General features: G+C 39.2%; 1 protein-coding gene across 1 annotated transcript in view; it reads right to left on the minus strand.

Moving 5' to 3' along the window:
• Positions 1 to 578: 578 nt before the first annotated feature.
• The window catches only part of ASB5 (ankyrin repeat and SOCS box containing 5), a 76,508-nt gene continuing 49,592 nt past the window's right edge, over positions 579 to 27,494 (minus strand). Inside the window, exons 2-7 of the mRNA XM_036762408.1 lie at positions 20,235 to 20,314; positions 15,240 to 15,347; positions 13,335 to 13,485; positions 13,041 to 13,175; positions 6,792 to 6,983; positions 579 to 2,066 (exon numbers count right to left, since the gene is read on the minus strand). Coding sequence (XP_036618303.1) covers positions 1,939 to 2,066; positions 6,792 to 6,983; positions 13,041 to 13,175; positions 13,335 to 13,485; positions 15,240 to 15,347; positions 20,235 to 20,314 — 794 coding nt within the window. The 3' untranslated portion in view covers positions 579 to 1,938. The remainder of the gene's footprint in view (positions 2,067 to 6,791; positions 6,984 to 13,040; positions 13,176 to 13,334; positions 13,486 to 15,239; positions 15,348 to 20,234; positions 20,315 to 27,494) is intronic.

Raw genomic sequence — 27,494 nt, forward strand, 5'->3', positions numbered from 1 at the left:
ATGTATAGATTTGTGGCAGCCTATGCCCAAGATTTGGGGAAAATATTCTATTGCTACTTTTCTCACATGCCTTTCCTTTGAACCAACCATATCACTAGCTAACTAGTGAGAACAAACACACTGGCAGGGACAAGTGAACTATGATTTCTGGTGGGTATAGATTCACTGAGCTTTGAACCAAGGGTAAATTTCTGGAGGACACTGGGTGATACCACACCTATAACCCAAGTTCTTATCATTTAAAAGTTTGACAGCTGAAGGTCTTTAAGAATACCATTTATGGGGTAAAGAGTTCTTGCTTTATGGATGGTAGTAGCTACACAACAGGTCTAGAGATGCAGTGTGAAATGCTGAGTGTCTTTGTGACTTCTTTAGCTTTCCCAAACTAAGTTGCTGATCATTTGGTAGTTCACAAAACAACTGATAGTATTTCTCAGGTGTTTGCTAGCTGGAAAAATATGAAATATCGATCCACTCGGAGCTGACCAATGTCCTTATCACTGGATCAACTCTTGAACCAATGTAGTTAACTAAGAAAACAAAAAAACCTTATGATTCATTAAAACACACACCAAATCAATTATACAAAATTTTGAAAAAAAATCAGAATTTATTAAGAATATTTTACATTTCACTCAAATATACTTACAACTCAAGTGATGAATACAGTCATATTACCTACTCTTGCAGGCACCACTACCATAGAAGTAACCCCCATATTTATAACACGCCACTCTCTCCTACCCCCATCCCGTCCACTCATTATTTTCTATAAATATAGCAAATACTACTTTTTATTGTAAACAACAAGAAAACACCATTAATGATGTTTGGATATAGTGTTGCACATTTGGATGTTGCTTTAGCTTATATTAGTACTCTACTGGTATTTCTTTTTAAAACTATGTAATTTTTCACCAATTTCTTATAAAAGGTGTATCTTGCATTTTATTCAGTGCTGCACTGGCCTATCCTCTGGAGACTGAAGAGTGTATATTATAGCTTCTTAATCACTTTCACCAAGTGTCAGGCCTACCTGTTTGGCTTACCTCATCTACTTCACAATTCCTGAAATCTGCTCCTGGGTTCTTAAGCTGATGTATGTAAACAGTGAAGAGAAATCTCTAATACAGTAATCTGTCCCTCAGAAGGAGGAGGTGTGACAGGTGAATGACAGGCCTGGAGAGCCTAGCAGGTAGGCTACCAGCCAGGATGGTATTTCAAGCCCTTTCCACCCTGGGTAAACACCGCCTATTGTTTTATTTCTTTTACAAGCTCCATTTAGGCTCTTAGTGGCTTTCTAAGTGTTTATTATCATTAGTAGGTTCTTTAGAGTCAAAGCTATCTTATCTTTCCTTTTCGACCTGTTTCTTAGAATGAAAAAGTAAAAAAAAAAATTCAATACAGGGTATTTCCTTTAATACAGTACAGCTCAGATCCAAGTCCCTCCTTGCTTTTCTTTCCAAAGTATGACTCACAGCCTACAGTTATATAAAAACAAACTGCAATAAACAGTTTCAGTAGATACAACTAAGCCACTAACCAGACACCTGAAGAAATACAGATCACAATTTACAGTATAATATAATTTGAATAGTTTTAATAAGAGTTTGCATTTCTGTTTCTGTTTAAAGATTAGATTACATGAAAGGTAGAGGATTTTTTTTTTACATCAACAAAGGTATTCTCTGGACTAGCTAATGAAATCTAGACCATATGGTGCCTCAATACATAAAATACAAAGAACAGTTAACATCAACCAAAATAATTCAACATCCAATTAATAGATACTAAGCTACAGCTATCTATACATCTTCCCTGAGGGCTCTCACACCCTATTTTACGTTATCCCGGGATATCTGGTTAGGAAACATACAGCACTCTAGAGAACAAACATCAATATTTGCTTTTTGAGTCATCAAGAGTGAGTTTACTGCTTTATCTGTATTGTAGGAAGTCTTTGAGGAGCTTTGGAAGCTGGAGCTGGGGAACAAGATGTAGCCTTGCTCTTCCTATGCAGTTACGGATACACAGCCGGCAAAGTTGGCACAGAGAGCTTGGGGTGGCTATAAATAAAGTACAAGAGGGTTTTGTCAATCAGGGCCCATGTAGATTTTATGTGCTTCAGCATTTTATCAAACCCTTCAACAAAATATTACACAACAGATGATACGCTCTATGGTACATTTTGTTGACAAGAGTTCAGATCCCTGGATAAAAATTGCCTCTCGAAGCTGAAATAAAAGTGGTGGGTTACACTCCTAGTTCTCTGGCTTCTGAGGTACAGGATAAGGAGTTAATTTTGCTCTTAGAAGTTAGGCTAGTATACAAGCCCCAAAAAAGGATTGTGAATGGACCCAAGGGGAAATTTTACCAAAAATAGTACTTTTCCAAACTGGGGAGAAGCATGTGTTTTGAAATGAAATTTACTGTAACATCTACATGTAAGCCTGAGAAGGGGACATGTGTTGTTACATTAAAAAATTGCATGAGTGACCACCATTTCGTGAAGCTGAGTTTCAGCTGCTGGTAAGTCACCTGATTTTGAAGAGGTCACAAGATGACTCGGACCTCCAAAGGTCTCCCTACTGAAGAAATGTCACAAAACCACCCCTTTCCCTCTCACCTCAGCGTCGCCTGATCATCTCCACCAATAAGAAACCAGGTGTCTCAATTCCTATAATCCTGTTTTTCAGACCCTCCAAATTGTATATTAAGTATGTAGAAGCCAATGGTCATTGTTCTTGTCTGCTGAGAACCTTGGTCCTGGTTTGTTTCTGCAACTGCATGTGTTGCTAAATAGATTATTATCTGGATATAACTATTTGGTTTCTTTATTCCACCACAACAGTATGAACATGTATACATTTTTACAAATGGGTAAAAACTGTGTTCAGATTGAGTTGATGAGATTTCAGGCTTTGGGAATGAAGGTAGGACCTATCTCCCCCTGCCTTTTTTCCCTTTGGTCTTGGAGTACTCAGCACAAGGATGAGCACATTTGGGGGTTATGGGAGAGAGGGAAGACTTGAACCTGTGATTTTGCTGGTATGGGCAGTCTCCTATATGTAAACTCTTTCCAGTAATACGAGTCAGACAAACTTATATGCAACATCATTCATTCAGAATTTACATCCTTAGAGAATTGCTTGGCCAACTGAGAGCACCTGAGGCAGGTCTTGACACCAGGTCTTCCTAACTTCTAGGTCAGCTCTATGGCTATTACTTTTGGCCTCTCATTTTGCACATAGTATAGGCATTTAATAAATACTTGTTGAATTAAAGCAGTACAAGTTTCCAGAAACTACTAAGCAAAGCCTAAAACAGAATTACATGTTATCCTTTTCCAAAGCTAACAAATTAAATTACAGTTAGCTGGGTGGTACAGTCAATAGAGCACCAGGCCTGGAGTCAGCATAGATCTGAGTTCAAATCCAGCCTCAGACACCTGCTACTTGTGTGACCCTGGGCAAGTCATTTAACTCATTTGTCTCAGTTTTCTCATCTATAAAATGGGGATAATAATAGAACCTATCCCCCAGGGTTATTGTGAGGGTCAAATGAAATAACAGTTGGTCTTAGCGCAGTGCCTGGCACATAATAAGCACTATTACTATTATTAAATGGAAAGAATATGACAAAATCATGCAAAGAAAAAAAATCAGTACTAGGAATACAGCATCCACGTTGATAATAAGTATTTTTTAAAAAAATACATGAAAGTATAAATTAACAGATTAGAATAGAATTTAGCATGAGCATACCGGATTGCATATTTAGAGCTAGAAGGGGCTTTAGAGATCAGTTACTCTAACCCATTAGACTGTCCCCAAGCCTTTAAGAGCAAGGACTATCTTTTACTCTGCGTGTGTGTGTGTGTGTGTGTGTGTATTCCCAGTGCTTAGCACAATGTCTGGCCCATAGTAAGTAGATGCTTAATAAATGTATAGTGACTAACTGACCCCTCATTTTACAGATGAAGAAAGTGGATCCCAGAGGCAAAGAGATTTGCCCAAGGTCACATATTATTGATATGTTTGTAATAAAAGCAAAGAATTTCAAAGTCTTTTTTGAGTTAAAGAATGAGCATATCAACAAGGCATCCTTACAGACACAGTCTGAATCAAGCTGTTTATCTATTTTCTCAGAAAAATAACTTACATATTTCCTAGAAACTGTGTTCTTTAGAAAATACTATATAAACTTCTAAAGTTCTTATATTTATGTCAGAAAACAGCACTTATATTTCAAGAAGGACATTTTTATTCCTTACTGCACTTAATATTTAAAATAAAACATACGCCATATTTTACCCTTTCACTCAAAATTACTTCCCCTCTTTCTCTAGCTTATGTCACAGCCCATTAAGTCAATTTACATTTTAATGGCATTTAATTGTATATGTGTGCATTTATTTTGCTTTTCTGTGTTTTTTCTTAAGTACATGGCATTGCTGAAAGAGTTCTACACTGTGGGGTAGGAGGTGGGAGTAGGCAGGACACCTACAATGGAGCCCTGGTTTTACTTCTGTGTGACCTTGGGATTCAGTCTCCTTGGGTCTCAATTTTCTTATCTGCAAAAGGAGAGGGATTGACAATGGGACCTCCAAGATTGCTTCCAATTCTAAAATTCTTAGGCTCTGTGTGTTACTCTTGTGAATCGTGAGGATTAAGAAGAAGGATGGAGTGACCTCAAAATGGATTAATGACGAGTTAGAAGAATCACAGAATCCCAAGATCTTCGAGTTAGAAGGGAGCCCAGAGGCAATCTGATCCAACCCCTACCTCACTAAAAATCCCCCCAGTAATGATTTTAGCACGTGGTCATCTACACTTTGCTCGGAGGCCTTGAATGAGGACAAACCCATAACCTGTTCTGCTTTGGGATTGCTCCAATTATTAGGAAGTTGGACAAGTAGTCCACAACTGCCTCTCTGAAACTTCTGCCCCTTTAGAAGCAAGAAAAACAAGTTGATCCCTCATTTACACGAAAGCCTTTCAAATACCTGGAAGACAGTTTTCATGTCTCCCTTTAGTCTCTTCTTCTACAAGCCAAACAACCAATTTTATCCATCATCAACATGATCGCAAGGCTTTTCATTATCTTAGTTTACCCTCTTCTGAATGCTTTCCAGATTATCAGGGTCCTCTCTCCTAAAATGTAGAGCTGAACACTATATGCTAAATATAGTTAGGATCACTTAGAGAAGAAATGAGGTCCCTTAACTGACTTTCTATATATATTTTCAGGCAAAACGACAACAAACAATAATGAAAGGGTATATATACAATGACAATCTGTCCTGTATTTATTAGGCCAGTCCCAATTTCAAGAAAAGAACATAATTTTTACAAAAGTTTTGCAAAAGAAATCTTTCTGTTGAATCACGTGTTCCAATTTTTTATTTGGAAAATATGATCACTGAATATAGAAGATGACAGCAACGCAATCTATATTCCACAAGGGACAAAACCTGAGGAAATCAGTTAGAAAGATTCAGGTTAAAAATAAGCCAGATTCCCTAAACAATAATTGCAAAAGTGCCTGTTTGTAAAGAAAGGCTGTGGAATATATTTCCTTGAAAAACCTTAGAAAAGGATAGAATTTTCTTATTCTGTCTGTGAAGGTTTTGGTGAAGTTTTTCTGTATCCAGATGGACCAAACTAGATGACCCCTCACAATCTATGGAATCAAAGTATCTTTGAGTGGTTAAGGACTGTGGAGACCATCTAAGCTAACCTTTTATATGGATGACTCCATGACAACTGGAAGGTGTTGAAAAAAATAGCTCACGGGTCTCTGCTCCAGTATGTAGCCAAGGCCTGTCAATATCACCTTCACAATATCTCTTGAAAACTCCCCCGTGTCTCTTCTGACACTGTCACCACACTGGTGGCAGGCCCTCATCCCTTCACTCTGGAACTACTGCAATATCCTATTGGTGATTCTCCCTACATCAAGTCTCTCTCCAATCTATTTCATCCTCCATTCAGGCACCAAAATGGTTTTCTGAGAATGCAGATTCGATCATGTCACCATCCTATTCAATAAATTCCAGTGGCTCCCTATTACCTCCAGGATCAAACACAAAACATTCTGTTTGGCATTCAAAGCCCTTCATAACCTGGCCCTCTACCTTGCCAGTCTTCTTATACCTTACTCCCGCTACATATACTTCAATGCAATGACGCTGGCCTCCAGTCTTTTCCATGAACAAGACACTTCATCACTTGGCTCTGGGCAGTCTCAGGTGGTCCTTCATGTCACTCTCCTCATCTCTACCTCCTGGCTTCCTTTAAGCCCCAAATAAAATCCGATGTTGTACGTGCAGCATTTCCCAATCCCTCCCAATTCCAGCACCTTCCCTCCATTAATTATTTCCTATTTATCTTGCATATTTGCATGTATTTGTTTCAGTGATATTTCCTCCATTAGCAAGGAGGAGCAGGAATTGCCTTTTGCTTCTTTTTGTTTTCCCAGCATGTAACACAGTGGCTGGTACATAGCAATTACTTAATTAATTGTTTATTAATTGACTGTTTGATGGTTGAAGCAATGGAACTTTTCATGTTTTGGGTATAGGTAATAAAATTCATTCTCAGTATAATCTCTGTTCAACTTCTCCACTGGAACAGCATCTCAGTATTATGTTTTTGAAAACTGCAAAATACATCATGTCAAATCAACTTTCCTACTTGATGAAATGCACATACATACACCCATATGAATAAACCATAGACTTGAAAATTCCAAACATTTTCAAGAGTGTCCATATAAAAGACCTCCCTTACCTTCCTGCTGCAGCAACATCTTCTCTACCAAGCTGCTGGGAGTAGCTACATCCACAGGCCGCTGGAACTCTGTATTTTTAGCATTGATGTCAGCCCCAAATTCAAGCAGAGCACCCACAATCTCTAAGCTGGACTGCTGAGCGGCAGCATGTAATGGAGTGTCCCAGTACCTGCCTTTTTGAACATCAGCACCTACATATGGAAAGGGAAGGATGGAGAAAAGACTATTAAAATCCTGAAAGTCCTTAACTTTTGTATCTCTAACTTAATACTAGTCCTAGGTCTATTTAAGCAAATTATTTAAACAAATAATTCTCTATGGAAATTATGAATGGTTCACATAATTTTTACCAGATCAGGATTAAATGACTTTGGTAGTCTTCTATAAAATGTCCCTCTTACTTCTTCCTTCTAAGAAATTAATCAGTCAACAAACATTTATCAAACACTTGTGTGCCAGGCACCATACTAAGAAAACAGTCTCTACTCTCAAGGAGCTTGCTGGGGAGTCTATAGGTAGGTGTGTGTGTGTGTGTCTGTGTGTGTGTGTATATGTATATATATATACACACACACATACATATATATACACATACACACATATATGTATATATGCACAGGAATGTGTATGTATGTGTATATATGCATATATATGTGTACATATATGTACACATATATACATGTGTATATATAAGAACACACAAAATATATACTGATTAGATAGACAGTGGCCTTAAAATGAAAGGAACTAGTATCTGGAGACTTGGAAAAGGCTTCCTTAAGGAGGTGGCACAGTAATTGAATCTTGAAAGAAGCCAGGGATTCTAAGAGGCAGAGGCTGGGAGGAAGAACATTGCAGGCACAAGGGACAACTAAATAGAGGGATTTCTATTTGATCCCAGGGATAACAGTCACTGAAATTTATTGAACAGGGAGGATGAAATGACTTTGACACCTGTTTGGAGGGTGGATTGGAGAGGGGAGTCCACTAAGAAGACTTTTGCAATTTTCCCAGGCAATAGGTGATGCAAATTTGAACTAGGGTAGTGGCTATGTGAGTAGAGAGGAGGGGACATATGTGAAGAAAGAATCACAAGACTCGGTAGCACACTGGATATGTGAGGTGAGTGAGATTAAGAAGCTGAGGATGACATCAAGGTGGAAAACCTGGGTGAATGGGAGGACGGTGGTGTTCTCAATAGGAATAAGGAAGTTCTGAATTGGGCTGGGTTTGTAGAGAAATATCCCAAATTTTATTTTAGATATCTTGCATTTGAGATACCTAGGACATCCAGTTTGAAATGTCCAACAGGTAGTTGGTAGGCTAACTGGAGGCTCAGGAGAATAGGGCTGGATGAATGGATTTGGAAATTTTCTGCATAAAGATGATGACTGAACTCATGAGAGCTGATGAGATCACCTGTGACACAGGATAGTGCAGAGATTCTTAATCTGGAGTCCATCAATACATTGGAGGAGATCTGTGAACTTGGATGGGGGAAAAGTACATCCTCATTTTCAGAAACCTCTAACTAAAAGTTCATGTTTACTCTATCAGTGTAGACAACAAAACCTTCTGAAGGCCCATAGATTTCACTAGGCTGTCAAAAGGACTCATGACCTCCCCCTGCCAAAAATAAAAAGGTTAAGAACCTCAGGTACAGAGGGAGAAGATAAGAAGTTTCAGGACTGATCCTAGACCTTAATTTAGAAATGTCATGGTCATCCACTGCATCTGGGGCCATCGCCAGTCATCTTGACTTTTGTCTTGCCACTGGACTTTGATGACTCTGAAAGCAGCTTTACCCTCACTTACATCCAATTCATGCACAAGTCAAAACATCACTCTCGTGATGTCACAGATTCTCTTTGAGAATAAAGAACAGAGTTAATGGATGTTACATGGATGAAGATCTAGCAAAAGATATTGAGAAGGAACATTTAGACATGTCAGAAGAGAACCAAGATACAGAAGAGCCACAATAAACCCAGAGAGTTAAGACCGTCCAGGTGAAGATGGGTTAATAGTCTCAGGTACCGCATAGAGGGCAAGTAGAATGAGAAAAACACCCTTAGATTTGGCAATTAAGAAATCACAGGTAAACTTTGGAAAGAGCATCTTCCGTTGGATGATCGTGTTGGAAGCCATACTGCAGGAGTGGAGGTTTCATGTGCAGACAACTTTTTGGAGGAATTTGGCTGGGAGAGGGAGAAGAGACATGGGATAGTAGCTTTCTGGGACAGGTAGATTTTAGTGAAGAATTTTTAAGTATGGTAGAGACTTGGGCATAGAACTGTACTAAACTGGGGAGCCCCAGAGTGCAGAACAGTCTTAATGATTTTCATTTCTCCCTAGCACAATGCTCTAAATGAAGTAGTGCTGAATTAATGTTTGCTTGTTGATCTGCCTTGAATCAACTCCCCCACTTCATTTACAATACAGATAATTTTTTCTTGGAAAACTCACAAAGAATGAGAATTTTAGACAAAAATAGTCTTTCTTATTACTGTCTTGCTTAAGCTACTAAAGCATAGATTTTTAAAAATACTTTAATATACTCAGCATCATGTGGAAAAACAAACTTTCTCTCTACATATAGCTAGATAGACACACACACACAGAGAGAGAGAGAGAGAGAGAGAGAGAGAGAGAGATATTACTACATTGAAAATAAAGCATATAGAAAAGCCAAGTGACAAAAACCTTTAAGAGGCAGACTTGAATTTTTTGATTCTCCTACGCATGGTTGAAAGGTTACAGCAGCATACCAACAAAGGGAGGAACCAATCAGTGAGATAAGAGCTCCATCAAGGTGTTTCATGGATAATGATACCCTGCAAATGCTTAGGAAGGTGGAATCCAAAATGAGATGTCCCTCAAATATTGGGCCACAGGTTGAATCATAAATCCTCTCCTAGTTGGAAACCAGGAGGTCTTTATTCTACATATCATCTTTGTGTCTTTGGGCAACTAACTTAACTTCTCTAGCTTTTTTTTCCCTTTGATCTGCAAAATGCAGATGCAAACAGTTCCTGCCCCATTCTGCCTCATACAGTTGTCCTAAATATCTAATTAGGTAGTATATATGAAATTACTTTGAAATTTAAAGTGCCACAGGCAAGCAGGACAGCTTTGAAAGTTACATGTTAAACTTACTGTAAACTAGTGCAGCTAGGTGGCGCAGTGAGTAGAGCACTGGCCCTGGAGTCAAGAGGACCTGAGTTCAAATCTGACCTCAGACACTTGACACATGTACTAGCTGTGTGACCTTGGCAAGTCACTTAACCCTAATTGCCCTGCCAAAAAGCAAAAAAAAAAAAAGGGGGGCAACTAGGTGGCGCAGTGAGTAGAGCACCGGCCCTGGAGTCAAGAGGACCTGAGTTCAAATCTGGCCTCAGACACTTGACACATGTACTAGCTGTGTGACCTTGGGCAAGTCACTTAACCCCAATTGCCCTGCCAAAAAGCAAAAAAAAAAAAACAAAAAAAAAACTTACTGTAAACTTAAAGGGAAAGGGAAACTACGTAATAGGAATTTGCAGTTTTACCTCTTGTTCTGTTCTATGTTGTATATGGAAATGCTCATCTTATTCGGTGTCTATTAGGTTCAAAACAGACAAAAAAGTAAAAAAAAAACACGAGAGAAAATTATTGGGGGAGGGGGAGGGACAATGATTTTTGTTTCATTTCCTGGGGAATCTTTCTGATAGTTATAAGTCTTGGGCAAATCTACTGCACCATCTAATACTCACTGGAGTGTGTAAAGATTTAATCAATATTTTAAAAGTAGAGATAGGAAAAAATGATTTTTAATGCAAGACAAATATATGTATTCATTATTACTTTATAATTTCATTAACAACAGTCTATTATTTAATATTTGGGATTATTTTAATTTTCATGTTGAATTCATCATAAATTAATTCTTTTATTAGGTTAAAGTATAACCACATTATTATTCTCTACGTAATTTTTCAGCTTATGAATGGCTCCCCAAAAATAACCTTGGGTATTTTTTTAAAAGAAGCTTCTGAATATCTAAATAAAATTATGCTGTATATACATTTAACTTTTAAAATTTTACTTGTTTACAATTTCTCTAAGAGGCTGTGTTTCTATAACATACAAGTATATACATACATACATAAATTTATTTATTTTATTTTTAAATAAAATGCAGTCTGGCACAGTGAATCAAGGCCCAGGGTTAGAGTCAGCAAGACCTGAGTTCAAATCCTGCTACCAAAACATATTAGATATGTGACCAAAGGCAAATCATTTAACACCTCTCCCTCCCCATCCTCCCCAAACTCTCTAAGACTATATAAGTAAGAGCTAAGTTGTAGATGTGCACTGATGGAGAGAGTGTCGCCACCAGGATCTCCTTACGGGAAATTACGTCACTGCTTTAATTGTACAAATTCCTATTTCCTTTCAGAAGTAATTTGATGAGCTTAAATGTATGTAATTCCTTGTTATTATATGCTTAAAATGAAAGAATGAAATAGCTATGCATGCTAACACTTTAAATATATGTGTTGGGAGAGATATGAGATACATGGCATCCAGTAAAACGTGTCTGTTGCTGTGAGCAGCAAAACTATTTTGTCTTTGCGCCATATTATCTATACACATATTAGTACACCCACATAACAAGTGTAGCTAGGCTTCAAGTGCAAGGGACTATTAAAAAAAAGTCATAATTGCCATTTGGGGATAATTTACAATATGGATTCCAAGAATTAGAAAAGTTCCCCTATGTTAAAGGTAGAAATGTAATAATAATAAATAATAATAAAAACAATAATAAAAATAATGTGAGCTAGCTAGTTGGCAGAGTTCTGGGAGAGAGCTGAAAAGACCTGAGTTCGAATCCCAAATCTGACCTTAGACACTAGCTATTTGTCCCTTGGCAAGGCACTTAAGCCTGTCTGCCTCAGTTTCCTCATCTGTAAAATGAGCGGGAGAAAGAAATGGCAAACCACTACAGTATCTTTACCAAGAAAAGTCCAAATGGTGTCACGTACAGTTGGACGGGACTTAAAACAACTAAACAACAACAAATGATAATCATAAAATAGCGTTTACCGGGCACTGTGCCTTACAAATATACAACAGTTCTGGGAGGAAGGTGCTATTATTATCCCCATTTTATAGCTGAGGACCTGAGACAGAGGTTATGACTTGCCCAAGGTCCCACAGCTAGTAGGTGTCTGGGACTGGATTTGAACTCAGGCCTTTCTGACTCCAGACCCAGAGTTGTATCCATTGTGCAAAAGGTGCTCTAAGAGTACCAGGAGGTAACAGAGTTGAGACAGTCAGGAAAGGTTTTTCAGAGGCTGAGAGTCCAGTGCTAGGTCTTAGAGGAAAGGAGAAGCCATTCCAAATAAGAGAAACAGTATGTGCAAGGCAGCTGAGGTGAGACCCAGGCAAGGTCTATTTAGGAGAGTATGAAGCCATCGGTTTGGCTGGAGTAGAGGATTTGTAGAAGGCAATAGTGGGACATAAAGTTATTTAAGCAATGGGTAATCCCCAAACTGCTTACATTTGGCTTTGGTGGGATGTAATCTGAGGCAAAGACAGCTTTGTCTGGGTTATACTCAAATTTAAGCAACTTTATGTTACTTAAATGACCAGCAGATAGAGGGCTATGTATCAAATCAGTACTTAACTGCTGATTCCATTTTGCATAGATCAAGAGAAGGATTATGTGTTCTTGTTCAAGCTTTGATATGAGACTCACTAAGAATGGTAATCTGCAAGGTCACTTGAACACTGACATACACAGTAAGAATGCTTTTACTAAAAAGTGTCTTTTAAAATAAGGTGTTAGCTGGTGCACAGAGTACTGGGCCTAGAGTCAGAAAGAGCAGAGTTCAAATGTGACCTCAGGCACTTACTAACCGTGGGAGCCTGGGCAAGCCACTTAACCCCTACCTGCATAAAACCAAAGAGGAAAATGGCAAACTCCTCCAGCATGTTTGCCAAGAAAATGCCATGGACAATTGGTCCACAGGGTCAGGATACAACTGAACAACCAAACAACAAAAAGAAATGCTCAAAAGCTATGGATATATGGCTAAATTGATGGCTGTCAAAATGCAAAGTATATAATGGAGAGTACCTTAATGATATATGTAGATACACACACATATATGTATAATTTTATACATATATGAGTGTACATACATACATATCTCCATGTATATGTAGATATGTATCTTTATACACACACAGTAACAATTTACCTGCATAAAGAAGTTTTTGGATGCAATGGTATTGCTGCGCCATACAAGCCACGTACAAAGGGGTTCCCAGGTGAGGAATGTCTTGGTCAACATCTGTGCCCCAGGATATGAGAGTTTCTAGACATTCACAGTGGCCTGCCAATATAAAATATGGAAGAGTTCACTCTTCTGAAGAATGTACTTTCGTTGCCCACCTATCTTTTCCTGGAGCCAAAAAATAGACTGCATTCTTTGAACTGGTCTTACTTTCTTCCCATTGTACTATATAATACATCTGGGACACTAATGGCATACCTCTGCTGGCTGCCTCGTGCATCGGTGAGGGAAGGCATGACTCTAGCTGAGCTTTGGCACCATACTCCAACAGAAGCTCGACACAACTGGCACTTCCTCGGGAGCATGCATTGAATAATGGGGTCACGCCATCGATTGTAGTTGCATTCACCTACAATAAATCAGAGAAAGCTGAGAAAAGAACTGGCAAAATACAATGTGATAAAAACTTAATTGTAAAACAAAAGTTCAGATGGCACTTTTAGAAGAATGAAGTCTTTTTTAGAAGCTTGAAAACTTAGAAGGGGTCAATTTTCCAATGATAAAATGCTTAATCGGGATAAAGGCCATTTAAAATTCCTATTGTTTTCTTTTTTGTTTCTCATCATGCAGGGCCAAGAAAAAGGAACTAGAGATAGCAGCAATGATTCCAGTAGGGCACGGTACTGAACACTACTTCTACCCCCAATATTTCCTCTTTTTGTGAGTTTAAATATTAAAAAACTATGTCTCAGAGATAGAAATATAAAGTCCAATTTTAAGGTTAACTTTCGCAATAACCTAGGATTAACTGACAGAATAATGGGAATGCAGACATTTCTGAGTCAAAAAGAGGAAGGACTTGGTTAAGGACTGTGAAAATAGGAGACTGCTTAAAATGTGGATCAGAAAGTGGGATGATCAGTGTTAGATTGAAAAAGCCAAATTGGCTTTCTGGATACTCCTGTATCCAGAAGGAAGTCTGGGAATCCAGTTCAATCCAATCTATATTGACGGAGGGCCAACTATGTGCAAGATATTGTGCTGAGCGCAACAGCAACAGAAAAAACGACTAAGACTTGGCACCTGCCTTCAAGGAGGTTATAGTCGAGTAAAGCATTTAAGAACTACACGTAGATCTAAAATGTGAGGCAGAATATGGTTAATCTTGCTGAGAAGACTTTTTTTTCTTTTGACTGGTTCTGTAATTTCAACTGCAGCACAGTACTCTCACTGAGGAAATTCTTTCTACCAATATAGATCAGAACCAGTTCAATTAATGAATCAATAAACCTTTATCAAGTGCCTATTACACGCCAGGCAATGTGCTAAATGCTAGGGATTCAAAAAGAGGCAAAAAATAGTCCCTGCCCTCCAAAAGCTTAAACTCTCCAACTTGTTATCCTAGAGCGTTGACTGTGGGCCCTGAGAGCTTAAGCTATTTGTCCAGATTCCTAAAGAGACGCCCAGTTATAAAAGGGAAATGTTCCTGGGGAGGAGGAAGGAGTCACATCAGGTTGGGAGTTTCGGGGGGGGATAATAACAATGACAGCATTAATGATAGCAGCAAACATGCCCACTGTGTGCCAGGCACTGTGTTAATTTACAATTATTACCTTCTCGGAGCCTCACAACAACCCTGGGAGGTGAGTGCTGTTACTAGGCCCATATGCAGATGAAGAAACCAAACCAAAGAGGTCACCTAGCAAATAAGTGCCTGAGGCTGAATTTGAACTCAGCTCTTCTTAACTCTAGACCCAGCACTCTGTCCACCGCACCACTGGCATTGAAGGTGGAACTGAATGATAAGGAGGCTTTTTGAAAGGTAAAGAAGTGAAATCAATGTGTTCTAGGGAGAAAAGATAGCATAAGGAAAAGAAAAAGAGCAGAAAAGAGCAGAGGGAGCAGCCAGCAGTCTAGCTGGAATAGAAGAGAGGGCATGCATAGAGGAGTTGCTGGTGAAAGTAGGGGAGGAGTCAGACCTTGGAGAGCCTTGAATGCCCAGCTAAGGGATATTTACTCAGTTCATGAGGCAAATGGGAGCCACTGATTTTAAACAGAAAAGTGCCATGATCAGAGCTGACTGTTAAGAGGAATCTTGTCATAGCCACAGAAAATGACTTAAGAATGGAAGGGCTTCAGGGTGTGTTCAAAAAAGACACTTACGTTGGCTCCAGCTTCGAGAAGAGTCCTGGCACATGCGACATGATCTCCGAGGCAGGCTTCATGCAATGGAGTGACATGGTCGATTGTCACTGTATTTACATTATATCCCTAAATGTGACACAAAAAACTTTCAAAAATGAGATGGAAAAAATTTAGGCAAAGCTACTTATTAAACATGGCACTTGAAAGGAACAATGTGATAGAGAATCTGAGACTTCTAAGGTTTCAGTACAGCAGGGATTATTTTATCTGGGAGGGATGAAACATTTAAGTTAAAATGAGACAGTGCACATAGTAGGTGCTATAAAATGTGTACATCGCTACCCCCACCAGACTGAACTATCTATCTGTGATAGCACTTTTCAAACCAAGGCTTGACATGGCATTAAATCCAAGTATGAGGCTGATACTTTGAGAAAAAAAATACCATCTCTGATGTCCCCTTTTTCTCCCTTGTTTTTTTTTTAACTGTCTCCAACAGAATGTGATGCTGCTCTGAAGCATCTTCTAGGGATCTGCTGAAAAGCAGAAATGTTTAATTCTTTAAAAGCAGGGTGCCTGAGAAAGAAAGCACTGCCATGCCCTTCAGCTGTAAATGCATATTATATTGTCTTTAAATGCAATACAAAATAATATTAATAAAATTGGATGTTTTTAAAAATTCTTGTGTTTGGCGATTTTTGGGAGTCTGTAACTTTTTTCTCTTTTTTTTCCCCAGGGGGTGGGGAGGATGTGCTTCTTGGTGGTTGTTTCTTCGTTTGGCGGGAGCTTTAAAATATAATAATGGTGCTCCAGGCAAACCAGGGTGGGAGAAAACCTCCTAGGTGTAATCTGTTCCTTTTTCAATGACAATAAAGGCAAAGTAATGGAAGCATTCTTTAGCCCTAGCAATCAGCAAACTATACTCAGAATAACTACGGACTGTGACTTGCTTTGATGAAATCCCTGCTCTTAGACTGCCCAAAGCAACTATCAAAAGCTGTTCTAGGTTTACTTTATGAAGCATCATGTAACTGATTTACAAAGATAGGACCTAAACTTGAAAGTGGAAGTGATTCATAGGTTTGTCGAGTTCGAGTAGGAAGAGACTTTCAACCCGAGCTGATCCAAAACCTTTACATTTTACAGAAGAGGAAACTGAAGCCCAGAAACGGAAATGGCTTGCTCAGTCACACAGCTAGTTAGTAGTCAAGGTAGGACAGAATCTAGTTCTCTTGCCTCACTCTTGACAACCCTGTTTCTACTACTGTAGGGCAGCTAGGTGATAAAGTAGAGAGAGCACTAGGCCTTGAGTCAGGAAGACTCCTCTTCCTGAGTTCAGATCTGACCTCACTTACTAGCTGTGTGACCTTGGGCAAGTCACTTAACCCTGTTTGTCTCAGTTTCCTCATCTGGAAAAGGAAATGGCAAACCACTCCAGTATCTTTGCCAAGAAAGCCCCAGTCTGAAATAATTGAACGACAACTCTACTTTAGAACAGTTATTTTCTCAGAATTTCACCAAAGATCCCAGACAAGGCCTACTGATGAGGAAGATTTAACTCTTCAACACTAGTTAAAAAAAATAAATACCTGCATACAGGCCTCAATGTTAAACGAGAACAGGACAAAGCCTTCATCAGGTAGACACATGGCTACCATAAGAAAAGTATCCTAACATTGTCAGACTCCAAACGCCCCTCTAGCGTTCTCGTGACTCACAACATCTTCTAACCCATCACTGCTGTCTTCAGCCTATCTCCAGCAGCAGGAGACACTATACTAGGCTCATTCTCAGAACAGAAGAGGAGAGATTCCAAATGGTGGAAGAACCAGAGCTGGAAGGAACCTTAGTGTCCTCTTTATTCTATAGATCAAAAAAGTGAGTCCCACAGGCTAAGTCACTTGGCCAGAGTCACACAGGTAATAAGGAAGAGAGCTAAGATTTGAACCTCCGTCCTCTGACCCAACCTGCAGTTTTGGGGTTGTTGGCTTTTTTTTTCCACTGCATTACACTGTCTCTTCCTCATTGGCATACAGCAGTTGGGGTTTAGAATTCCTTATTCTCCCAACAAAAATTTCAGGGTTTACTAGTAGACAAGTGTGGGAAGTGGTTCCAAAATTGCCAAACACTTATAATTGCCAGTTTTACTACATACTTAACACACGCAAAGGAATATCTTAAACCAGCTCTCCTCTTTAAAGAACACGTGAATGTTTCCAGGGTATTACACTTCTGAAACTACTGACCTTTTATTAGTTCCTTTGTCTAATGAAGTATTATATGTAGCAAAATCTTCATGAGATTTTTCCCTGTTTAGAGGTGGTAAAGACCCTAGGAATCACCTAGGCCAACCCCATCATTTTATGAGTGGATAAAGAGTTGGAGTTAATGGTTCACTTAAAGTCACACAGCTAATTAGTGGCTAAGTCAAGACCAGAAAGAACCCAGGTTTACTATTCTACTTGGCCTTCTCAGTGTTAGAAGAAAATTACTAAGCAGCTGGATGGCACAGTGAGAGGAGTATTAGACTTGAAAGTTGAGCGACCTGGAACCTGACATTTGTTAGCCCCGTGACTGGGGACACATCAGATTCTGTAAGCCTCAGAATTGTCTTCTATTGAGTGGAGATAATAATGTATGTCACTAACCTACTTCACAAGGTTGATGTGAGGAAAATGTTTGTAAAGCCTAGGTATATTAGTTATTACTATTGATAATAACAGCTAACATCTATATAGCATTTTAAAGTTTGTAGAGCACCTGACATGCAATATCCCACTTGATCCATATTACTGGTTCCGTAACCCACTGGTAAGCATTACACCTCTCATGGCACAATAACCTTAACATATTCCAGAGGATAATACTATATTAAAAGTCGGTTTAGGACTCTGATCAGATTTCTATTAGAAATCCTCCCAGTCATGAAAATTACAATCTCAATATCATCCTCAACTTTTCAGTCTCTCTCACACCACACCCCCCATATCCAATCTGTTGCCAAGGTTTGTCAGTTTTACCTCCAAAACCTCTACTTCATGTGTGCCCCCTAGGTCCACTTCTGTGACATTGTCTCCCCGACTCTGTGGTGGGGGGGCCTTCATCACCTCGTGCCTGGAGTACTGCAACCAGCAGGCTGGTCTCCCTCTCACACATCTCTCCCCACTCCGGTCCATTCTCCATTCAATTGCCAAAGTACTTTTCCTAAATGCAGGTCTGACCATGTCACCCCACCTTTTCAATAAATTCCAGTGGCTCCCTATCAACCTCCAGATCAAATATAAAATACTCTGGCATTCAAAACCCTTCATCACCTATCCCTCCCCCTCTCCCCCTCACCTTTCCGGTTTCCTACACTTTACATCACCTCCCCTCCCCTCCCACCCCACTTCCTCCTTGTACTCTTTTGATTCTGTGACACTGGCCTCTTTGCTATTCTTCTAACAAGACCACCTCCTGACCATAGGCGTTTTCTTTGGCTGTTTCTCATTTGTGAAATGCTATCGCTTTTCATCTTTGCCTCCTGACGTTCCTGGCTTCCTTCTGGTCCCAGCTGAAGTTCCCCCTTCTACAGGAAGCCTTTCCTGTCCCCCCTTAATTTTGGTGGTGTCTTTCTTTGTTGATTATTCCCAATTTACTCAGTTTATAGCTTGCTTGTACACAGTTGTTTGTATGCTTCCTTCACAATGAATCTAGAAGATCCTTGAGATCAGGGACTGTCTTTTACCTTTCTTTTTTTTTTAAATCCCCAGAGCTCTCTGCACAGTACCTAACATGTAGTAGTCACTTAACAAATATTTACTGACTGATTGAAGCACAATACATGTGTGCTGATACCTACCCTGTGGCTGAAGCAGATGCAGGTGCCTAGACTAAATGTTCCTAGAAAACAGAGGCTGAAGAAGTTAGACAACTACTTATTGATAAGAGAATGTAGAGGTCTCAGAAGACCACAGGCTCAATAAATGTCAAGTCTACAAAGTGACATGACAGTGGGACCATAAGCTTTGGCTATTATAGGCATAGTGGCCAAAAGAAAAAAAAAAGAAAAGAAAAAATAATCCTATTACATTTCGGTTTGCTACAGCTAGGTGACTCAGGGATGATATTAGACTTTGTAGTCAAGAAGACCTAGTTTGAATCCTGCCCCAGACACCTACTTAGCTATGTGACCCTGGGCAAATCACTTAAACACTCTCAGCCTCAGAGGATCAAATGACATAATGTATAAAGTGCTTTGCCAATCTTAAAGTGTTTAAATGCTAACTATTGTTATTGTTGCTGGTGGTAGTGGGTCAGAATGAATCTAGAGTGCTATTCTCAGAGTTCTAGGTGTCATACTTTAATAAGTACATTCATAGATGTACTGCAATATTCCAGCAGAGTCTGTGTTATGGTGGCAAAGGCACTTGACGTCATGTGTAAGCAGGACTGACTGAAAGAATGAAGGATATTAAGCCTAAAGAAGAGAAGAATTGGAGGAGACAGAAGAACATGACTTGTTTTTAAATATATAGAAGGGTTACCATATGGAGTCATGGATTAGACTTGTTTTTCCTGGCCCCAGAGAGCACAATTAAGGACAGTGGATGGAAGTTAGAGAGGCAGATTTTAGCTCAACAGATTAAAAAACTTCCTGGTAATCAGAACTATCTAAAATTTGTTTGAAGAAGACCAGAGTTTATCATTTCAGGAGTTCCTCATTTAAACAGAAACTGTATGAGCCCTTATGAGGGGGTTTCCTGTTCAGATAGACTAGATCAATCAATCAACATTTATTAAGCATCTACTAAATGCCAGGCACTATGCTAAGTGTGGAGATACAAAAAGAGGCAAAAGTCAAACCCTGCCTCAAGTAGTTTATAATCTAATGGAAGAACTTACACTGAAGCCCCTTCAGACCATCCGAGGGCATGATCCTGAATATTCTGAACAGCCTACCACATTGAGAACATAAGGTACTTCCACATATGGAAATAGGGATTTGTCTTAAGGATTCATGCCATCTCTCACCTGGGATAGTAAAGTCTTCAAAGCAAGAAGACGGCCTTGACTTGCTGCTTCATGGAGCGGTGATCGATCTGCCCAAGAACCTACCAAAGAAACACCAACAAACAAAAATTCATGAGTAAAATTAATCCCTGTTACTCCTGCTTTACCTCCAATGAAGGATAGATTTAAGGAGAAGCAAAGTGCTCAAAATATTTTTGCTAGTTGTATATAACTAGGCATATATATGCTATGACTTTCTGGATATGTTCCCAAGACGAGAACAGGTCCTCATACTTGTTCTGTTCGGCCTACTTACTCTAGGGAGAAGTCTTATAACCACAGTAACAACACCTGAATGTTCACCAGAATGTGCTAATTTTGCTCAAGAATTTCTTGGTTGTTAAGTATTAGTGATTTACACGGGAGAAGAGTACTTTCCTATAGCATTTGGTACTACTTAAAAAAATAGAAGAGCAGGTCAATAGAACAGACTAGATGAAGAAGAATCAGAAACAATGAAACTCCATAAGCCAGTGTTCAATCAACCTTAAAATATAGATTACCTAGGGAAAAAATCACTATATGATAACAACCACTGGGAAAACTGAAAATCAGTCTGGCAGAAATTAGCTGTTAGAGCAACATCTTACAATATATCCTACAATAAATTCAAAACGTGACCAGGATATTAAAGATCATACCATAAAAAAACAAGAAGTAGATAATATATTTTTCACAGTTGTGGGTAAGGGGCAAATTTTTAACCAAACAAGGGACTGAGGCAATTGCAAAACGTAAAACAATTTGAATTACATGAAATTGACAAGTGTCTTTTGCAAGAACAAAATTAATGCAACTAGAACAAGAAAGGAAGTCAAATGGGGGAAAAAATCTTTGTATTAAAGGTTTCTGAAAGGATCTGGTATCCAAGATATATAAACAACTAATAGAAATATATTTAGATCAAAAACTATTTACCAATAGATAAGTGGTCACAGGAAAAGAATAATTATTTCTTAAAACAGAATAGCAAATTATTAACAATCCAATGAAAGAATATTCCCAAGAATTAATGATAAAAGGAATGCAAGTTAAAACAATCCCTCAATTTTCACTTTATACACAGCAAATTGGCAGATGACAAAATATGGTAATAATTAATGTTGAATGGCTGTAGAAAGACAGGTATACTGCTATTGTGTTCATTGATCCAAACACTCTGGGTAGCAAATAATAATCATGCGAGAGAAAGGATGTTGTTTTCACAATCCGGCTAGTAGCTTCTGCGGGGGAGTAAGATCCACCCACAGCCAGCACCCGGAAAGCTGTCAACAGCACAGGTTCTTTGATCTGCCTAACTAAGGAAAGCAAGGTGAAGGGGTTGACAAGTTTACTTTAATCCAGCATACAGACAGCATTCACTTAGTTCAGGGGAGAAGGCCAGCACCCTGAACTTCAGAGCAACATACAAACAAATTATAAACATCAATAGACAGACCCAATACAGATTCATAGTTACCAACATCTAGGTTCAGCCCAGGAGCTCAGAACAAGGGCTGGCCCAGAGTCACGTGCCACCACTGCTGTGGCAAAGAGCTCCAAAGAACAGACAGCCAACCCCTGGTTTTTGTATCTTTTTCAGCGTCGGGGGTGAGTCACACATGCGACTCACCCACGTGACCTAGAATCGTCACAGAGAAGTGACTTAAACCCACGTGGTCCAAAAGCCTCTGCTCTCCCAGACACGTAAACTAGGCCCTCCCTGGAGTTAGCCCCACCTTGGGCCCCACCTTAGTTGCCAATCCACACCCACTAAGATTTTACACCTAATAGGGGTTTGGCACCTAGTAAGACTCAATCAAAGACACTGAATTAATCAAAGGAAACAAAGGCCAAACTCTTCAAGGGCACTTGTTGAACTAAGTGCTAAGGAGCCCATTTTGATTACCAACACAGATGTACTCTTGGGCCCAAAGATTCTACTGCTAGCTATGTTACCCCAAAGAAATCAATGACAAAAACAAAGGCCCCAAATACACTAAAATGCTTAGAGATGCACTTTTGTGGTAGCAAAGAACTGGAAACAAATTAGGTGCTCATAGTAGGTGGACATGGACAAGAGTTGCACAAGAGGAAGAATATATGTGACATAATCTATAGCAATGGAAAGGACCCATATCAACGAGATGATTAGTACATTGAAATAAAAAAAAAAAACAAGGCACCTATATCTAATAGCATCACCATTTTATAGTGTGATGTTGCTTCACTCTTTCCTTTTGGCTCCATAAGAAGCATGTACCTTTATGGAATTTCTGACTGGTTTAAATCTCATTTAAGCAGAGAATCACTGGCTTTTGAGCCACCAGAGACCAAAAGAAAAAAAGATCCAGAAAACACTGTTCATAAGGGAATCATAAATTTGTAGCTGAAAGGGACCTCAGAGTCATCTAGTCTAATCTCTTCATTTTATAGCTGAACAATTGAGATATGGAGAAGTCACGTGACTTTAGTAGGGTCACATAACTACAGCAGCACCCCTCTTTTGCCACTAAAAAGCTTGACACAGGCCTCTGTGTCTGGGGTTAACATGGTATGTGGCTTCCATGAAGTAGGATAATAAGAGGAAGAGAAATTCTCTCCTTTCTCTAGCATGATATCTTTAGAACAGGGATTTGTAACCTGGGGTCCAACAGACCCAGGGATGGATTTCAGATGGCCCATGAACTTGGGCTGGAAAAAAATAACATCTTTATTTTCACTAACTTGGCATCTCCTTCAATTATTTTAAAACATTATCCTGATAAGGGGTCCAAAGGTCCCTTTTTACAGGGTTCATGACATAAAAGGGGCCAATAACCCCTGCTTTCAAAGACTTCCTCCTAACAGACTTAACTTAAGGAAACCCTCCAACCTATTGTGGTAAACTCAGGAATACATAATACAGATTTTTTTAAATCATACCATGACATTTTAGCATTAACAGACTACATCCTAGATTGGGAAAATGCATGGCCGAAGGAACAAGGGAATCTAGGGGATTGCCAGAGCAGAACTTTTTCATTCAAAAAGTGACATTTTAATTTCTACTCACTTCATGGCTTGACTCTTAACCAACTGCTTCCCGTTTTTTCCTTCTTATTAGCAGTTGCTTTATCTCAGCAACAACTGCCTAAGTAGCAGCAGCAGCTGTAGGATAGAGCTTGGGTAAAACTAAGCTGATAACCGATTATTATTTTTATCCCTAAAAGGTCACTGCACACAGGGTAGTAATAAGAAGAATGCCAGCAGCTGGTTGCCTCACTAACTGGGGCCCCAGCAAAAAGTTGCTGACCCTCTCTCTTGCTACTACTGCTTGAGTACATTTGAGCACATTTTGGCGATGCTTGCCCACTTGAATTATCTCCAAGTGTTATTGCAATTTATGGGGTTGGTGGTGGGGAGAGGGGAATGCATGCTTCACAGTCCTTTTCCTGAAGAAAACCATGATCTGCTGGGCACCAACAGGCCCTGTGACATTTGTGATGTCAGTTCTAGCAATGGCGTATTTGAAGCAATGTCTCTTGGGTTTCTCTTTGTTTTCAAAATACCAGATCAGAAACAGAAAGCTGAGGACCTCCTTGAGGTCCCCCCTCCTTTTTCTATAGAAAGTCAGTCTTGTTCAGTGGACAGAGTGATGAACTTGGGAGTCAGGAAAACCTGGGTTCAAATCCCATGTGAGATACTTTATGGCTATATGACGCTGAACAAGTCACTTAACTTCCATGGGCCTCAGTTTCCACATCTGTAAAATGAAAGGGATTGGTTGTCGTGACTTCTAAGGCTCTCTGTAATTCTAAATGCAGGATCATATAGAAATTAGTTATTCCTCTTTGGCTTAAAGAAATTAAGACAACTTTCAAAAATCCCTCAATTCCAGTGTGAATCGCCTCCATCAAAACTCCTTAGACTTCTGTGGACCTGAGCTACTAGTGAAGAACAATTTTCATAGTCATTTCGAAGTCTGATGAGGTCACCAGCCTATTAAGGCAAAGCATATTGCAGTCTGTTTCCTGTCTTTCTGCATAGTCTCACAGACTCAGACATGGCTTCTCTTATCTTCTACATTCTCCAGAGTTTTTCTTTAAAAGAATATAGTTTTATGTTCCCACATAATTCTAAAATTTTGCAACTATGTGACACTGACCAAACTAATTTGGCCACAAGTACTTTGGGGCATGAAATAAATTAATGAAGCCAGAAATGCTGCTCCAAGGAGTCGGGGGTTATAGAAAATCCCTGGGATAAAGGATGACTCAAGGAAATTTCAAAGCAAAATAGAGGAAATCAAGCTTATTTTTGTAACAAAAAAATTCAAATGAAATAAATATTTTTATGCTTATATAATTTGATATTTAGGGGCATCTAGGTGGTGTAGTGGATACAGTGCTGGGCCTAGAAGTTACAAAGATTCACCTTTCTGAGTTCAAATCCAGCTTCAAGACACTGACTAGCTGTGTGACCTTGAGCAAGTCACTTAACTCTGTTTGCCTCAGTTTCTTCAAATGTAAAATGAGCTGGAAAAGTAAAGGGCAAACGACTTCAGTATCTTTGCCAAGAAAATCCCGAATAGGGTCACGGAGGGTCAGACGCAACTGAAACAACTGAACAATAACAACAAATTTCTTATTTAAAATTTTAAACATGAAAATATCACCAGCCAGGCATATAATAAGTGCCTAACAAATGCTTGTTGATTGATTGATAGAGGAAGGGCAGGTAAACTAGTGGGAGGGAGATAAGAGACACAGGAGGTGGCATGTGCCAGATGGCTCAAGCCACAACTTTCCGTTGGTCTGTGGTGGTGACAGCTCAGGTCCTCAAAGCCCAAAACGATAGTACCTCTCAGGCCCCCACAGCCATCACTGAAGGGAGCAACCCTGACGGCATTCTGATTTGGCAAGTGCAGGCCTTATCCCTCTCTCTACTTCTCAGTAAGCCACATCTATGGAAAACCTGGAAAAGAAGCTGTTGCCACCAGTATCCCTGGTACTATCAAACAGTTCTGTATCAGATGGTTTTATCAATGGAAATGACTCTAAGGAAGATGCATTTACCATTTCCGTTGTTGCTTCACCCTAAGGAGCTGAAACCTCCCATATGTGGTAGCTCCCTCCATTAGCAGGGACTGTCTGTCTGACTTTTCTTTGTATTCCCAGCACTTAGTACAGAGCTTCACACATTATAAATACTGGGCAAATGCTCTTTCATTCCTTCATTCCCAAGAAATGTCTACTCACATCATGCAGAACAGTGGGATTCCATGGAACATAGTTTGGGAAATGCTCGTGTAAAGGAAAGACTCTGAGGTCTTCGAGGTATATGTCTGTTTCCTAGGTGATAGGGGTTTATCTCTCAGTTCAAAAGCAGGATTTATTTTATCTTTTCTTCTTTGTACTCCCTACCTTAGACAGTTGTCCTGACCAAAAAAAAAAAACAAAACAAAAAAAAACTCTACATAAAATTAAGGTGAGCTGTGAGTCGCTATTCTTTGGAATACCAGGCAGCCTGGATGAAGTCAAGTTGTTTACTCAGTTATTTCCTAGATATGGACCAAAATAAAAACCAAGCGGTAGGCAGTTCAGTAACTATACTGAATTCTTTTGGGTTTCTCTTGGCAATAGTTCTTATTTCATCCTATATTTCAAACAGTAATTTTCAGCAGGAGTAGTAATCATCTGTTTTGTGCCAGGACAGGGATCGAGATTTATACAGGAAACCAGAAACACGGAGAGTATTGGCCCCTAAGACACCCAGGGATGTGCTGCCCCTGGCTCACACAGGCTTAGGATAACAGCTGATTGTGAAATTTTCAGTGTGAGCATTTATACCTCAGAAATCAGCAAATACAACACATCAGGACTTGATCTATCTTGTTAATTGTCTAGACTTAAGAAAGTGATGGAAAAAATGTTAATAATGCAAATGAAACTTAAAAGTGTGTTGTTTATACCACCATACCATTCCTGTGTGTGTGTGTGTGTGTGTGTGTGTGTGTGTGTATGTGTGTAACCTACAGGTGTGAGGTCATAGATCTTTTCAAAGTATTCGAATAATAACTTAAATTATCTTCCTTAGAGGGTTAAGGTGAAGATAATGTAGATAAAAACTTTTTTGGTAGTTTATTCCTAAGGCACATTCTAGCTGTGTGAGTCATTTATTTAATTCACAGTGATCTAAGATGATGGACCTGGAATCAGGAAGACCTGAGTTCAAATCTAGCCTCTGACACTTACAAGCTGTGTGACCCTGGGCAAACCATTTAACCTGTTTACCTCAGTTTCCTCATCTGTAAAATGAGCTAGAGAAAGGCAATGGCAAACTACTTCGGTATCTCTGCCAACAAAAGCCCAAATGGAGTCACAGATACCACTGAAACCACTAAACAACAACATTTAAGTGGCAGATTAAGTTCTCAATTAGTCAGTTGTTGTTGTTGTATTTGTCCTTTGTTTTTGAAGAGGACCATGCCATCACGGAAATGATGACATAACTTGCAGTTGACTTGGATTTGAGTGAGGGAGGGGTGTGCAAGGTCACCAGGCTCACTTTCTCTCCAGAGTCATCTGGATCTGTGACCAGATTCATAAGGATGCCTGGAGATGACCCAGGATGCAAGCATTTATTAAGCACCAACTATGTGCCAGGCACTGGGCCAAGTGCTGATTAGCATTAGTAGAGGGGGTTTCTACACATCCAGGAAATCATACACATAAAAAAATCCCTTTAGGTAACCGCTTTTGTCATTATTATTTTAGATACATTTTTGGAATGGGTGAAAGCAAAAAGAGTTCTTCATTAACCATTAATTGACTAAGGAATAGAACTCATAAGAAATCACCTTGTTGCGGTATTCTGGTTAGTCAAGGACTACTCTTACTAGTTTTTTGTGGGTAGGATGCTTTCTTTTTAGTGTAAACTGCTCTTCGCCCCAAATCAGGTAACAAGTGTTTTGTATATCAGTAAATATTTCATGATTGATGGGATTTTTTTTAGACCTACATGCTAAAAAAGAAAACTATAATCTCAATATTAAAAATAATTTTTAAAAATAACCACTGTGATATAAGTTCTATTTTGGGAGCTACCGTGGTTAATTATTAGTCTCCACAGAAAGATGTTTTTTGCAAAGTAAAAGAATTTGGTAAAAAATATGAAAATGATTCATAAGCACCTGCCACTTGTGTATACAATTTGATTACAATGAGAAGATTTCAAATGGCACATTAATTATCTTTTTTG

The sequence above is a fragment of the Trichosurus vulpecula genome, chromosome 6 (assembly GCF_011100635.1).
Source record: "Trichosurus vulpecula isolate mTriVul1 chromosome 6, mTriVul1.pri, whole genome shotgun sequence".
Taxonomy (NCBI): domain Eukaryota; kingdom Metazoa; phylum Chordata; class Mammalia; order Diprotodontia; family Phalangeridae; genus Trichosurus; species Trichosurus vulpecula.